The sequence below is a fragment of the Dermochelys coriacea genome, chromosome 6 (genome assembly GCF_009764565.3).
Source record: "Dermochelys coriacea isolate rDerCor1 chromosome 6, rDerCor1.pri.v4, whole genome shotgun sequence".
NCBI lineage: Eukaryota > Metazoa > Chordata > Testudines > Dermochelyidae > Dermochelys > Dermochelys coriacea.
In genome coordinates, this window is record NC_050073.1 from 32,772,090 (window position 1) to 32,789,498 (window position 17,409).

Below are 17,409 nucleotides of genomic sequence, written 5' to 3' on the forward strand. Positions count from 1 at the left end.
CCCCTTTCTCCCCCTTCCCACCCCCCACTCCTTATATACACACATGCTTCCCTTGGGAGAGCAAGGGTCCCTCAAAAAGGCAGGAATGGCCCTGCCCCAGTACTTACACTCAGGCTGTTGGGGTATCTGTTTGCTGGGCTCACTGCACTCTGCTGCCATGCATGCAGTCCTTTTCTGGGTGGTGTTGGCTGGACATTTCCAGCACAGTGTGGTGTGGAAGTAACATCCCATAGAAATGAATAGGACAGTTCAGACTTTTCACACCTATCATTGCAGGTTGTCTGCAGACAAAGGCTGACATCACTGGATCATCTAAGCTATGGTCACCTTTTCAACTATTTCTTTGCCATGATAACAGATAGAGATTTAGTCCTAAATCATGATAACAGATAGAGATTTAGTTTTTTAGTCTACACTAAAAAATTAGGTCATCCCAGCTACATCACTCAGGGGTGTGAAAAATCCACACCCCTGACTACCCTAGTTAAGCCAGTCTAACTCCCACTGTAGACAGTGTTAGGTTTACAGAAGAAATCTTCCATTGACTTAGCTACTATCTCTCAGTGAAGTGGATTACCTATGATGACAGTGGAACCCTCCTGTTGGCATAGGTACTGTCTACCCTGAAATGCTACAGTGGAACAGCTGCAGTTGTGCTGCAGTATCATTTCAAGTGTAGACAAGCCCTTACTTTAGAAAACAAACAAACAAACAAAAAAGCTGAAATTCTGACAAAATCATAGGCCTTAGGAGCTGGGGTTGTGGGCACAGACCTTTAGCGCCTATGCCTTAATCTGGCAATATAGATCCTAGTTTTTCACTTCTTGTGATGGCTGGGACTATTGTGTGCAGGCCTGCTTTAGCTAAATTGATGGTGCCTATATCACAAGGCCTTACGTTTGGGCAATCAAAGTAAGGTAGTGGAAACAGTGAAATCTAGGGTTTCAAGTAAAACAGAGAGTAGCCGTGATCTCCCACTCTTGGTGCAGGTTTAAAATTCTTATGGCATTTTAATTTTTCAGGTATTTATTGCTCTAGGGGACAGCTAATTTTCCAGTATAAATCAAGCCATAGGGACATTTCAGTATATATATGCCATTTCTTGTGCAATTATTGAAATGCTAAATATGAAACTTCCTGCCCAATGTGAATGGAAAAATGCATCTGTTTTATGTGTTGTTGCATTGGGCACAATGCCCGTGCCTAAAATTTCCAGAGAGCAAAAAAGCATTGGAAAAGATCTTACTATAAATGTGAATACTAAATAGTCTTACAATTCCTACACAGCTTCTATGAAATTTCTGATGAAATAAATGCTGCAGAATATGAAAAAAAATAAAAAAAAAAAAAAAAAAAAAAAAAAAAAAAGTAGTATTAACTTTTTCAGGGTCAACAATTTATTTTTGTTATTTGCAATATATTATTTGCAATATATACAATGAAAGGGCTTTAAAAAATCCTGCCACCTTAATTTTATCTTTTACAACTACTTTGTATTCAAGAAAAAAGAAAAGGAGTACTTGTGGCACCTTAGAGACTAACAAATTTATTAGAGCATAAGCTTTCGTGAGCTACAGCTCACTTCATCGGCTGCATCTATGCTCTAATAAATTTGTTAGTCTCTAAGGTGCCACAAGTACTCCTTTTCTTTTTGCGAATACAGACTAACACGGCTGCTACTCTGAAACCTTTGTATTCAAGAGACATCTACAGATATAATGCTAAATATCATCAGCCAACATTTTCAGACAGAGAAGCCTAAAGTTAGACTCTGAAGTCCATGTTTGGTGCCTAAGAATGGGATTTTCAAAAGCACCTAAATGATTTAGGAGCACAGCTTGCATTGAAGTGAATATGGACTGAAGAGCCTAAATTTAGGTTCCCCGTTTTGGCCATCATTGTTTTCTTTACTAGTCATTATGATTTTCTTTCCAAAATGGCCCCCACTTGCATACAGCAGAAGTGATTTCATAAACTTTGTTCATCAGTCCTTAATTAAAGCCTTGATCTTGCAAGTTCTTTCATGGTGCAAAGCTGTTGGTGTTGGGTTACAGCACAAATTCAGGCAGAGACTTAGTGCGGGTGTAATTTAAAACAGTGAACACAAACACAATTAAAGTGTGGTCTCCAGAATGCAGCCAGCTTTTCAGGCCATCCAACTCTAATATTTAAGGGGCACACTCGGGCAGAAGATAGACTCCATGGCTGATAGTCCAGATCCTGGGTGGACTTCCATCAGTTCTGCTAGGACTCATGGGAATCTTTGCACTCAGCCTGGGTCCCCTCCTCCTTGACTGAGTGAAGAAGAATTTTCAAGCATTGTCGAGTTTAAGCTCCTTCTGGGTGACACTCCATTTTAGAGGCCAGCCATGGAAATGAGCTATTTTGAGAAGAATCTGATAAAATTATGTTTCTATACAAATGTAATAGGGTTCTATAGAAAATGAATAGAATTCAGTGTTATGGAATTGAATAGAAATGATTAATCTTTCTAGAGGATTTTTTTTTAACCATCCTGTACTCCTGGGGGAATTCTGCACCACTGCGCATGTGCAGAATTCATGTCCCTCACAGTTTTCTTTGCTTTCCCACAGAAAAATGACTTTCTAAAAGGGGAGCAAAGGGAAGCTGCAAGAGCAGTCAAGCACCGCTCTCTAGCAGAGCAGGTACTTAATTTCATGCACCTGGAGCAGCTGGTGGAGAGGCAAATCACCATGGGGCTAGGGACACTCAAGCCAGTGGCTCCTAAACTGAGCCTGGATCAGCTGCTAGTCCCAGCTGGGCTGGAGGCAGGATAGGACAGGACTTCCTCTTCCCCTGCAAGGAGTGTCTGGGGCTGCAACAGACCCATCCCCAGAAACCTCCCCCAGCTGTAGGATGCTCAGGATCCTCCCCTTCTTCCTGCCCCCATTGTTCCTCAACTGTGGTGGGAGGAGTCACTGTACCGGGAGCCGCTCCCCCATCCACCCTACCCCCTGTGCATCCAGACCTCCCAGACCCAGACACCCCTCCCAAGCTTACCATGTACATCCAGAACGCCCCTAGCCCTCCATACCTGAACCCCACCCCACTGAACCTGAACCCCTGCATCTGGAGACCCCCTGCCTCCAGATCCCCATCCCTGCTCCCAGACCATCACCCATTGAGCTCCCTCCACTCAAATCCCCACCCTGATGCCCCACCCCCTGCACCACTCTGAGCCCCCCCATCCCGACACACAACTAGATGCACCCAGACCCCCACCCCAACAAGCCTCACTCCCCCAGCATTCAGACCTCTCTGCTGAGACGCAACCACCTTCACCTGGAAGCCCGTGCAGAGTTCCATTGCCCCTGGACCTGGAACTCCTCCACTCCCAATGAGCCTCTGTGCATCCAGATTCCCCCACACCTAGACCCCCCACTGAGCTGCCTGCACCCAGATTGTCCCACACAGAGTCCACTCACCCCACACCTGGATCCCCCAACACTGAGACCCTCCACACCTGGATCCTGACTGGTGCAGAAGGGCAGAGCCCCAGGATGTTTCTGGGGCAGACCCAGGCCTTGTGCTGCATCAGGGTAGGATACAGCCTCACTGCTGAGTCCGTGTCCCGGGGTGGGAGGTCTGCAGGATGATCTCCCACCTTTGTGCTGCCAGTGGCCTGTGCTCCCCACTGCCCTGTTGGAGCCTCTGCATTTATTTATTGACAAATAAAACTTGCAGAACTTTAAAATATTGTGCGCAGAATTTTTAAATTTTTGGCACACAATGCTCTCAGGAGTAATCGTGTAGAATTCTATAGAGATGATGAAATTTTCAGATACATTTCATGGGGTGGTTTGAAAATATTTGTGCAAAGTTTTCCATTAAATTCCGTAGGACTCCTCTATAAGGGAATAAAGGGGGTCATGTGACTCCAAGATTCCCAGCTCCAGGCTTGATGGGGGAACTTCCCCTTTTTAGAGGTAGTAAGGCAGACCATAACTGTAACAATCTGAGCTGCGTGGAAGAAATGCCCTTCCCTCAATTCCCAGCAGCTTTGGGACTTTTTACATTTTATAGCCTTGCCTATTAGCTCCTGGAACCTGTCTGGGTCTTCCAATGGCCACATAATGAAGGGGTCTAGGGATTCATTAATTCCACTAGGTGTCATAGTCCCTTCATGAAATGCAGGAGGCTCCATAATTACTCGACTCTGGAAATGAAGCTTTTTTTTGTATGGCTTCTGCAGCTGGCTTGCTACGTAGCCATGTCCGCAGCCCCCTAGAGCTTGCATAGCTCAGAAAACCATGCATGGGTTTGGCTGGATTGTACCATTAGAGTACGGTAACTCCTCACTTAACGTTGAAGTTATGTTCCTGAAAAATGCGACTTTAAGCAAAACGACGTTAAACTAGTTTAACGATGTTAAACTAATCCAATTTTCCCATAAGAATTAATGTAAATAGTGGGGAGATTAGGTGCCAGGGAAATTTTTTTTCACCAGACAAAAGACTATATATATATATATATATATATATATGTGTGTGTGTGTATATATATACACACACACACACACCGTATAAGTTTCAAACAAACAATTTAATACTGGTACACAGTGATGATGATTGTGAAGCTTGGTTGAGGTGGTGAAGTCAGGGGGTGGGATATTTCCCAGGGAATGCCTTACTGCTAAATGATGAACTAGCACTCGGCTGAGCCCTCAAGGGTTAACACATTGTTGTTAATGTAGCCTCACGCTTTAGAAGGCAGCACGAATGGAGGGAGGGGAGACAGCATGGCAGACAGAGACACACACTGTGTGTGTGTGAGAGAGAGATGCACATTGCCCCTTTAAGTACGCTGACCCCACCTAAGTACATTGACTTTTTACGTAGATCAGCAAGTTGAGACAGCAGCTGCTGCCGAGCTCCGTCCTGAGCCCTGTCGTGTTCCCCCCCCCCTCCCACCCGCTCTATGGGGATGGGGTAAGCGGGGTGTAGGAGCAGCACACGGCAGTGGGGGGGAGGGACAGCTGAACTGCCGGCAATTGATAGCCTGCTGGGTGGCTGCTGCACAGGGAACTTATGGGAGTGGGGAGCTGATAGGGGAGTTGCCGGTCCACTCTGGTTCCAAGCCCCACCAGCTAGCTGCAATGCGCTGCTCTTCCTGCAAGCAGTGGACAAAGCAGGCAGCTACCAAACGTTAGAAGGGAGCATTTTGCAACTTTAAACGAGCATGTTACCTAATTGATCAACAACGAAACAACGTTAACCGGGACGACTTTAAGTGAGGAGTTACTGTATAGACGTTTCTTGTGTAATCTTCAGAATCACATAAAAGAGTACAATATAAGTACTAGAATGGCAATATTATTTTGATAATTGCATAATTTGCTAGGACTGCCTGCGTGCTTTGAAGATGACTTGTTTACACAGACCAGAGCAGTGATTCAGGTCATTTAATTTGATATATATTCTGTCGCAATAACATTGACTTTCTCAACAACCTCTTTTGGAAACAGAGTGGACATTCATTAGCCCTCTTGTTTCGCAAAGGTGGGGTTTTTTTAAACTTAGATATATATCATTTGAGGCCCCGATTCAGCCATCTACTTACCATGTTCCTAACTTTTTAAGCACTGGGGACGTGGGATCTTCAGCATCAACTTTCAGAGGCATTTGTACACCGAACTCCCAAGGTGCTTTAGAAAAATCTCTCCTTAAGAACATCCAAGTGCTTTAATTTCCTTGCTAAATTGAAACCTAACAGAATACGTTTTATTCAGTATGGACTCAATCCTGCAGCCCCCCCCCCCCATATCTGAAGAGTCCCACTAGAGGTTCAGGCCCTGCATGTCAATTTAAAATCTGCTTCCAGATTTGTACCTTCAATTTTTCACCCACAATCAAATGTGGGTGCAATTTGGTAGGTACAAATAATCATGGGTGCTAATTTTTTGCATGTAGACATCTAACTCGCTTACAGTATTTGCAAATCAGGAAGTTGTGTGTTCTGTATTCATCTGCACCTACAATTAATTGTGGCTGCAAAATTGATGGCTGGGTTGATGGCTTGGTCAAAAATTGTCCTTATATTTGTCCAGTTTCCATACCTGTGCTTCCTATGTTTGTGGTTGTGTATTTGGGGAAGAGACTGAGAAGAGAAGAATATACTTGCATGTAAGAAGGATAGGCATTTTTTCTGGGTGCTTCCTGGATGTCCTGAAAAGAGCTGATTTTACCTTTTTTCCCTCCTTTTTCTAGATATTGTAAATTGTGACTTGAAGTCTACACTGAGAGTCCTGTACAATTTGTTTACCAAATACCGGAATGTGGAGTGAGGAATTTATTTGGGACAGATGAACAGCTGTTAACAAAGCAACCCATCACAACAAACAATTATATGCTTCACGGTCATTCCTTTGCATTTGTATTTTTTAAAGGAACTGAATCATTTCTCAGAAGTTTTTTGAACTGATTATTCTTGCTACACTTATTATACCGTATGCTTAAAATTAGGGCTACATTAAACCAAGTGAAATGATGAAGTAAAAAGTCTGAAGGACGATAACTAGGTACCTTTTGGGGAAATCCATCTCTGATTAATATTTCTCTACTCTGTTTTAAAATACTCAGTACAACAAGCAATAGACTTGATAGCTTTAATTAGACTGGATTTTGGAACCAATTGTAGGAGGTTATCTTCAGTTGTGTATTAAATATAAATTTGAAAAAAAACCCAGTTATTTTTCTAATCTGAGAGGACAATATTTTCTATCCGTAATAAGATGGATGCATCAGGGGCTCCTGCTAACTTACTAAATGTGTATGGAAGGGTAAGTAGGATGTGATGGTTCACACTGCAGCTAAGAAGAAGAGATCTGTAAAGGGCACTAAACCCGGTTACTTTTTATGCTGTTGTATAAATCAAGGCTTGAATTTTCTGGGTACTAACTGATACTTCAGACTTGTAATGATGTGATGATCTGATTTAAATGTGCATTGTCGATCAATCGGAACAGCACTCTTTAAAGCTTGTTTGCTTGATGTTGTGCAATGAAAAGACCTTTACTGCAAAGTACAAAATTCAGTACAGTGTCAAAACCTTATAATAAAGCCTCTTCATAAGTATAGGATCTGCCCTACAAGGACACCCAGGGATAGTAGAAACTGAAGTAAAGGAAGTGTTTTACTTAAAATGAACAGTTAGAAAAATATATTGGTATAAATTATGTAGTATGTTGAAAGGGCACAAGGAATTAATAATTAAAGCCTACATTTAAAAAAAAAAAGTGGGTTCCCAATTAAAGACCTTAAAGGAGCCTGATTTTCAGAAAGTGGGTGCTCAATACTTACTGAAAATCAGACCTCTTTAGGGTGCTTCAAGTTAGGCACCCAAAAATGGAAGCACATAGGATCACTATCACTTTTGAAAAATTAGGCCAAAAGCCATGTAGTGTAAGGGTAGTTATTGAGTGTTTGAGCATACACATTTTAATAAAAGTGGTAAAGAATAATCAAGAAAAGTAAAGTTTGTAGTGTGTCATACTGTAATATATAATATTTGTAAAACTATTAGATGGGATAGCACTTAAATACTGTAGTCTAAATAATACAGGATAAACAACTTTTTTTTTTACAGTGATGTTTTGACTTTGTTTTAGAAAGAAATTATATAAATTTAATAGAAAGTAAATAGTGCCTGTTTTTCTTTATAGTCTATTTTATACATTGAGCTGCAGGCCTAGTGTGTTGCTACTTTAGATTTATACATAAAGGGAGGCAGTGTCTATCCCCTTGGTTAGTTCATGATTGAATTGTTTTGTTGTACAATGTACATCACGCAAAAGTATGATTGTTGTTTTCAAGAAACATTCCTCCACCCTTCACATTGTAATGCATTGTTTGGCATAACTCGACTTGCTGAGATTGTTACAATACAAGAGTCTGTGGAAGTTTTAGATGAACAAGAATTATTTTCAGAGTAGCAGCTGTGTTAGTCTGTATTCGCAAAAAGAAAAGGAGTACTTGTGGCACCTTAGAGACTAACAAATTTATTTGAGCATCAACTTTCATGAGCTACAGCTCACTTCATCGGATGCATTCAGAATTATTTTGCCCCTCTAATCATGCCACATATGAGCTGTGATGATTTTACATTTTCAGTTGTAAGACGCACAGGAGACATAGGGCCTGCTTTTCCTCTCGCATCTCTATCAGGCCTCAGTTGGATAGGCATAGGTGTCCATGCTAGAAGATCACATTGCATGAGTCTAAATCAGGAACAGTGCCATTGAAACCAGTGGTTACCAAGGAGAGTAGTAAATTAATCATTACTTAGAGTTTTAAAACCAAGATTTAGATGTCTTTCTAAGAGAGATGCTCCAACTCAGCCACAAGTTATTGGGCTCAATAGTGTTCAGTTACACAGTTAGAATGAAAAAAAAAATTCTTTTAGGGACGGAGTTACCGGGTAAAATTTTGGCCTGTATTATGCTGCAAGTCAGACAAGATGGCCATAGTGGTCCTTCTGGCCTCAAACTCTATGAATTACACCAGTGTAAAATTAGTGTAGGTGAAAGGAGAACCATGCATGTGGTCTCTTAAATCAGTTTATCTGAAGGAATGCAATGCTGGTAAGAATTATTCATAACAGACTTATGTTACTCATTATCTAAAGCGCAAAATATTTGATTTTGCAGTTTTTGCTTATTTGTTTTTCAGTGCAGTCATTAGTGTTAAATCAAGCAATGATGTTCTTCCATGGATACTAAGTGATAAATAATAAGCTGATATTAACTTTGGTTGAGGTGCTTATTGAGATTCACTACTCTTAGAGGTAAATATTGGCTGAGGCAAAGATAATGTCAATATTTAATTCAAGGAACAGTAAACCAGGATGTTCACTGAGCCAAGTATTCAATATCTGTATTGTTACTTACTTTCTGAATGTTCATAGGCTATCTCGATATCCCTGCATTTTAGTAATGTTTTTTAAATGCATGGCACTTTTCCTTTTAAACGGAGTTTCTAAAGGGCTTATGAAGTTAGAGGTTTAGAAAAGAAAAATTATTTTTAAGAGGCAAATAATTGGACTTTTGCTCACAGTCAGAAAGCTCTAATTTGTATATGTTATCTGATTAGTTTATGTCATTCTGGATCTCAGTATTATTGACCTTTTTGAGAAGATAAACAATAGGAACTCATCCTGCGGTTTTTTGAAAGCCAGTCATGAGCCAGAAGTGTTCTCCTGTACATACCCATAGTTACAGTATGTTTTAATACTTTGCCAGGAAGTTGTGGATTTCCCTCCTTTGGTTATTTGGCATGTGTTTTGTCCATCTATAAGTCTATATGCTAGTAACTGCTAGAATGCCACAGCTCAGTTCTTTAACAACTCTGTAAAAATTTTGTTTTTACAGATTTTATTCAGCAGGAAAGGCATGGCATTCTCACACACATTGAACATATTATATTAGCAAAGCATATATTTTTAACTTCCTTTGTTTTCAGGAGAGTGCCTTTTTCGGGACGACAGTTGCATAGAAGAAAAATTACAAACAGCAAAACTTGTTGTTTCCTGCATTTGTGCATTCGTCCTAATTCTTATTATGGGTTGCTCTGCTAATGATGTAATTGGCAAATGTTTTTGTGTCCGTAAATTCCATCTAAAACAAATCAATGGACAGAATTGTGACATACTTGCAGTACAGTAATTGTTGGACACTTGAGACTATAAAATCTCTCATTTTTTTTTCAAAACAAAATTTAAACTTTTGTATGAACATCTGTTTTATAGCAAGAATTTTTGTAAACTAAAATCTTATATAACTATCTGAGAACACAATTATTATAAACGTAGAACAGTATAATAGCTTACACACACACACACACACACACACACACACACACACACACATATATATTACAGGCCAGTGGATCACTGCTTATATTTCTGATTATATAGATTTAAATAGCCTATAAAATGAATATGAAATCTAATCTATAGATATCTAATATATATTGCTTTTAATATAGAAAAAATAGAATACTGTAGTCAGTTTTCTCTTATCAAATATTATTTGGCCTGCACCTTCCTTATGTGAAGCTAACTGGGTCAAATTTTGCTCTCGGTTACAGTGCAGTTACTCCTGATTTACAGCAGTGTAACTGAACTTGAATTTGTTCCATTGGCTTAGAGGTGATTTAAGTTTTAGGTCAATTATGGCTTTATTTATAATTCTTTTAAATGATTAAATATTTCCACATCAATGGTAGCAATTTTAAAGGACAATGTTTAAGATTACATTGAAATTCAGTGAGCCCAATCTAGCAAAATAGTCTCTGGCTTTCTGTGATATGAAGGCCCACAGGTTTCTAGGGCCACAGAAGGCTGAGAGAATATTGATATGCCATGAGGGATCAGAAAAGAAAAAAAGAAAAATCTTTACCATGGGTGTTAACAAATGCCAAGAGAGCAGAGAGTGCTCTGCTTCCCTATTCTTAATTCATCTATCTCCCATCACAGCCCTGCAGCAGTGCTGTGTGGGTCTTCCCCATCCCCATAATGACCATTGGGTTGTTTGTAGCGGGGAGCCCTCTGCAATAGGCCTGGTGGATCCTCCCCTCCCCAGTTACTGTTTGTCTGACAATGAGGAAGGGCAAGTGTCTAGTCCAAGTAGTCTCTACTTCTCAGAAGGAGACCTCCAAAATGGAGTTGTCACCCACTGAAGTTCTAAGATCTTGAGGCTATGGCACCTCCAAATTTTTTTTCCATCAGACTGACATTCAGTCATCTAGAGAAGAATGAGCTTGTGAAAGGATGTCAGGGGAATCGCTGAGTGAATTCGCCTGTTTCCCGAATATCATATCCATAGAGCTGGGTTGCTGTATATTGCAAATGGGCTGGTGGAGTCATGGACTATCCATGAAAAGGGGTGCTCACAGAATGCCTAATCCTTAGCATTCCTTAGTTGCTAGGTTCTTCTCTCTCAAGAGAGCCTGTGCATCTGCATAGCTCAGGAAAGCTCATGGAACTTCTGTGGACCAGCAACTGCTGGATACGGCCCTAATATTCTAAGTAAAATCTACTTATGTTTACTCTTTGAAACAAATTCTCTGCTGATGTATATCCACTGAAGTCATTGGAGTTGTACCAGCAGAGCACTGGTCCCTTCTGTTTTACAGCAGGGTCTCAAGATAGGGTTTGGGTATTTTTTATGTTCAGATAAGCTGTATTAATTAAGACAAATGATGCTTGATCAGTGTTGACTGACCTTTGCATTGTCTATTAATTTTGCAGGACATGTTTTTAAATTCATATTTCAGATTCACTTAGCAGATACTACTCCAAGCCACTAATGTTGTGAAACTGAATGGCTTTAAAAAGTGATGGGTTTTATTTCATTAGGCAGAAATATGTATGAATATTAGATATAGTACATATTAGCTTTACACCTTTTTTATTTGTTTATTTTTGTTATTTCCTTGATCTCCTCTCATAATGTTGTCTTCACTCAAAGCCTCTGAATGTGCTGAACATCCCAGAGTAGAATAGTATCTTGAATAATACTGTAGACTTCTCTTCAGCATTACCTAGTGGTCTTTTATATCTTATCGTGAGAACTATTGTTGCATTTTTCTAAAGTTAATACAGTCACAGATTAAATGTTTCATACAAAGTGAAAATTAGAATAAGATTTTTAAAAAATGTGTTCAAATGCAAAATAGTCTATTGTAAGTAGATATTGGAGCCAAAGTAATAAATTTATCAGAATCACAAATGTTCTACTTTCTAAGCCCTCTGATCATTTAACATTTGTGAGGGCTAAATTCTTGAATCTGAGTCTAAATCTGTGCTTGTTTGCCCTGAATCTATTAGCTAAAAACAAGTTTGTCATATTCTATCTGTCTGCCATCTAATGTTTTAATAATTCTATGCTTTCCGGTAATATTAGTCCCATTTCATTGTTTGGTTATAAAATTCAAGATCACAATAGTTAAATGTGCAACACACACAAAAAAGAGTTGCAATTCTTGCTTCATAAAATATATATCTAATTGTATTGGTTTATAAAAATTAACCCACATGCCTTCAACTGCAGATTTAATGGCTTTTGTAAACATGTATTTTATGTACTCTGTAAATAAGAGAGACACTACATTACCAATATTTCTTATGCTTTTTCTGAAAGATCTGTTAAGAAACACAATAAAAATCACACCTGAAAATCAGAATTGCATGTTACTGTCTGTGATAAGATGATTTATGTAGCAAAAAGTAGCAAGGTTATGTGGTTGTATATTCTTGGAACTCCAAGCCCTCTGTGTGTGCATTTTCCCCACTCCCAATTATCTCATTGCAGGTGTGCTTGGTGTTTGTTATTATTATCTGTGAAGGTTGGTGACAGCTGAAAATGGGTTGACAAAACAGACATGTAAACATATATGCTTGAGCCTATTAGCAGCAGCGGGTACAGAAAAGGTTGTATCTGACTCAAAATAGTGTAGGCAACGCACACCCTGCCTGTCCTGGTTATTGTTGGCATATTAGACTCTTTCACAGTGAAGTATTATATCATATTTGTTAATATTTCAGTTGTGTTATTCAATAGTGTGTCAGTAAGATATGTAACCTATTGCAATTAAACCTTTCCAGTACATAAAGTAACTGGAGTTGGTTAATGCAGTGTTGTTGTAGCTGGATTGGTCCCAGGATATTAGCCAGACAAGGTGAGTGAGGTAATATCTTTATTGGAACAACTTCTGGTGGTGAGTGAGACAAGCTTTTGAGCTTTATACAGATAGTTCTTCAGCATGTTAAGAAATCTTTGGGGACCTAATTTTGTCATGAAACTTTGTGGTGATACTTATATATACACAGTAGTTTAATGCAGCATTGTTTACCATTTGCATGCTATTATATTAAATTGCTTTCTCAATAAAGTAGGTCATTTTAATGCTACCACATCTGTACCACAGTCAAGCAATTAAACTGTTATCTGAATTGCATGACTTAGAAGTGTTTCTGAAAGAGCTGCAGGATTGTGGTTTAGCCACAAGGGTGAAATACAGAGTTATATTAACAAAATCAGAAATCTGTATCCTCTTTTTCCTGAAGTCTTTGCAAAGAAACTGGTATGGGAAAGACTTATAAGTCACTTATTCTGTCCACCAGTCATTACAGGATTGGTCCCTCCATTCCATTTACAACCAATGTTAAAGATTGAACAATGGCTTCTACTACCTCCCTTATCAGACTATGCCACATTCTAACAGACCTCAGGTTAGAAATGTCCTGATATTCAGTCTAATTTTTACCTGATTCAATTGATTTCATACTGAATACCTGGTGTCTTCTAACTTTGATACTTGCACCATTCAAATTAGTGAAAATTAGTACTACACTATTGTGTGCTATCACAATTATTTTATAAAATATTTACTATTTTATTATATGTGAGACTCAAAAGTTTTCAGCTGTCACTAATAAACACAATTCACTGCTCAGAACTTCTGATGCTTAGAATAACTAACTGCATGGATTATAGTCATTTGTTAAATTATTAATCAATTGGATCTGTGCCAGATTTATAAGTATTATATTAGGTGAACATATTATTCTATTGAATTACATAAGGAAAAAAACCCTGTGACTAAGATTTTCATGCAATATTTTTTCTAAAAACAATCCTCATTGTTTTTTCCGTCAGATACAACACAGTTCATCTGGTACAAGACATAGCAGATAATTTGTGAATGGGCTCAATCTTTGCCAAGATGCTGAGCATTCTCACTCCAGTCCGGAAAGCATGTAAGCACATGCTTAACTTTAAACACTTGAGTAGTTCCTTTGATTTATTTGCAGGATTGAGTCCTGTATAAATAAGATCCCATTTACACAGAAATATGTATGTAGAAAGAGATGTCGTATGTGGATTTTCATCTTGTATATAGGATTTAGGGTCCTAATGTGGCTATCCACAGCACCATACGTACTGGATTACCTTTAAGACTTGCTTCCTTCAAAGTATCCTCTAAAGTTATTTTCATAAATTAGCTCACAGGGAAACATCCCATCTATATTATTTTTAACCAACCCTGCAGTCGTTCAGGGGAGTGATTTGAAGTGATTAGGAGTTTGTCTGCTGCTATAGCTGAAAAAACAGGGCAAAGGACTGCTTTCTGTGTGTGAGGCTCTTTGATCCAGATTCTCAAGATATTGTAATCAGAGTCTACCACATTACCATTCTGGTTTTTAAGTTACTTGGCCTCCACATCATGCTCTTCATGAGTGAAATCTAGTATATCAGTTATAGCCTACAATAAATTTTATGAGATCATGTTACAATAACTGATTCCCAGAAACTGGGGCAGGGGGGCGAGGTGAGAGCTGCAAACAGTTTGCCTTCTGAATGATTGTCCTTATATGTCAGTGAGTTTGAGTTTAAACCAGTGTAATTCATTCTCATTTTCTAGGTTTGCAAATAAAGCAGGGGTGAGATAATTAGTATTAATCAAATAAAGAAATGCATTCTTCTCTGCATAATTTCAGTACATTGGACAAAGTCTTACGGTGTTGACTCAGGAAAAATTTCCTGTTGAACCCCATGGGATTTTTGACAGAGTGTGGACTGCAGATTTGGCTTATTAGAATTTAGTTTTTTCTTATCTTTTATACACCAATACAACATTTTTGAATTTATAGAGAACAAAAGTAGAAAATCTTAAAGAAATCCCCATCCTCTAAAATATAGTATACTTGTTGCAAAAAAAAAATACAAACGCTATGTCAGATAGGCAGAATTTGCTTTTCACCCTAGCATCCCTTGAAAGAACAAATATTATTATTTCAGATGTTCTTAGCCTGGAAGTTCCTGCAGTGTCCTTTAAAGGAACCTAAACATTGTTTGGCATATGGAAAAAAGGGTCCTTAGGAGTGACATTTCCATTGAGGAGTCAAAAAGCAAAAACCACCATTTTAGCCAGGTAACGATTATCATCACACTTCTTATAATAATGTTGCTCTGGAATTTAGGCTGCTTTCATAAATAGCTATATCCTTCTTTTAAAGATGGGCTGAAAGATTTAAGAGGAGGGAGGAATAGCTCAGTGTTTTAAGCATTGGCCAGCTAAACCCAGGGTTGTGAGTTCAATCCTTGAGGGGGCCGTTTAGGGATCTGGGGCAAAAACTGGGGATTGGTCCTGCTTTGAGCAGGGGGTTGGACTAGATGACCTCCTGAGGTCCCTTCCAACCCTGATATTCTATGATTCTCTGACAGGATGTTGCTAAAACAAATCTCTTTTGTGGCATTGAATTGGGTGAGAATGCAGTCTCCTAAAAAGACAGTACTGTACCACCACCATCTGAAACTCAAGCAAACTCATCAAATGTGAAGATGGAAATCTAAAATAACTGACCTTAATTTGTCAGAACAGAATTAAGGAGGTCATTTCTGACAAAGGACAATTAACTACCACAGATCAGCACTTATGGAGCAAATTGCAAAACCCAAGGCCTGAATCCTTTAATCTATATCCCCTTTATGCCACTCTATCAGTGTAAAGGAGCCCTAAAGTAGCCATAAGTTATATTTCTACTCCCAGAGCAGGCCTCGCTACAAATGAGAACCAAGCCCACAGATACTTGACTGAGGCTTCCCACAATAACACCACCTGTAAAGAAAAATATTTAGATCAATCCCAAAAACATTAAAATAAACATAGTCCAGGGAAAAGAGAGAGATATACTCTGTGTATATGATTTATAATTAGTGACATGCTCATATACCACAGTGAAGGTGGGCTCATCCACCAGAAAAGAACCTAGATAGATCAATTAGCTAGAACTACATTGTGTTTACAGGTAGCTATCTTGTGAACAATAACAAAAAAAGTCTTCCATTTGGGCAGGTTTTATGTCTTAATTGTATTATGATGAGTGACACCGAAGAAAGAGGGTCAAGTTTTAAGAGGGATTTAGTTTGGTGTAGCCCCAAAGAGCTCAGGAATAAAGCTTGGCAGCATTTTTCAATTGAATTTTTTTTCCAATGAAAATGCAGATTTGGTAACATCAAAACATTTCACAAATTCGTGTTGGTATTGCCGAATTATTCATATTTTAAAAAAATCTGGAAAAGTCAAAATGTTGCATTGGACATTTTCTATACAAAACATAAACACTCACTCAAAAACTAAATGGAATGGTTAATTTTGGGTTAACCCAAATGCAATTTTTTTCAAAAGTTTTGGCAAACCAAAAAACAAAACAAAACATTTTGTGTCACACTAAACATTTTGCTTGACACAATAAACAACTCGAAACAATTTTTTTTTTTACTTCTTGAGTCACCAAAAATCATTTTGTGTCGAACAAAACATTTTTCTTGACCCAAAACAATTTTATTTGTGTTTATTCATTATTTATTTTTTACTTTTCGATTTGCCAAAATTTTGAAAAAATTCATTTTCAGGTCAGCCAAAAATTATTTTTTTTTGGAATAGCTAGTGAACTGAAAAATCAGTTATTCACACAGCTCGACTAACGAATGGGTTACCTAGGGAGGAGGTGGAACCTCCATCCTTGGAGGTTTTTAAGGCCCCGCTTGACAAAGTCCTGGCTGGGATGATTTAGTTGGTGCTGGTCCTGCTTTGAGCAGGGGATTGGACTAGATGACCTCCTGAGATTTGTCCTAGGGAATAGAGACATCCCTGTTATTTCAAACACAGCTTCTCTTTTATTAATCTTTTGCCACATTGTCATTTCATAGAACTTACCTTTCTCTAATAGTCCAGTATTACTCAGCATTTTCTAATTAACCTGACATTGTATTAGATTGTCCTAGGATTCAGTAACATGCCTGCACTAGCATACCCAGTACATGGTATCCTATTACCTTCAATATAGCGTCGCTATTGATGGAATATGCAGGATGTACTGCATACCATCATTCTTTTCAGGCAGTATTCTGACACTCGGCCTTGATCTTGGCTTTCACTCTGGCAGAGTCCTGTTGTATATTTATTTATAACTTCTAGCTTTGGGGATAGTAGTGGCTGCCTGAGACACTTTCTTGTTATGCCATAATTCTCAGGGTGAGGCTCTGTGAATTACAGTAAAGAGGGCTTTGCCCATTTGGAAATAAAAAATCTGTAAATTAATCAGAATACAATTTCAGCAAACCTTCAGTTTAACCAGCCAGTCCAATTATGCTGTGGGTTGCAGCAGGTCTGTGTGTTTAGGACCTTGAGTTGTTTTCAGTTATGAAGTAAAAAAAGAAATTAGGTCAGTTATACTCTGACTCCTTCTAATCATATAGATTGCAAGTGCATATAGCAATATAGCTTTACCTACATTAATATTTCCTATTTTACCACTATGACTACCATTTACCACCCTTTCCAAGCTACATGCAGAACGCTGATTTCAAACGACAAATTAAATATT

At 38.7% G+C, this 17,409-nt stretch overlaps 1 protein-coding gene across 4 annotated transcripts in view; it reads left to right on the forward strand.

Moving 5' to 3' along the window:
• The window catches only part of PARVA (parvin alpha), a 93,125-nt gene extending 80,925 nt beyond the window's left edge, over positions 1-12,200 (forward strand). For all 4 annotated transcript variants that reach the window (XM_038404236.2, XM_043516723.1, XM_043516725.1 and 1 more), the window contains one exon: positions 6,228-12,200. In XM_038404236.2, coding sequence (XP_038260164.1) covers positions 6,228-6,304 — 77 coding nt within the window. In that variant the 3' untranslated portion in view covers positions 6,305-12,200. The remainder of the gene's footprint in view (positions 1-6,227) is intronic.
• Positions 12,201-17,409: the final 5,209 nt, after the last annotated feature.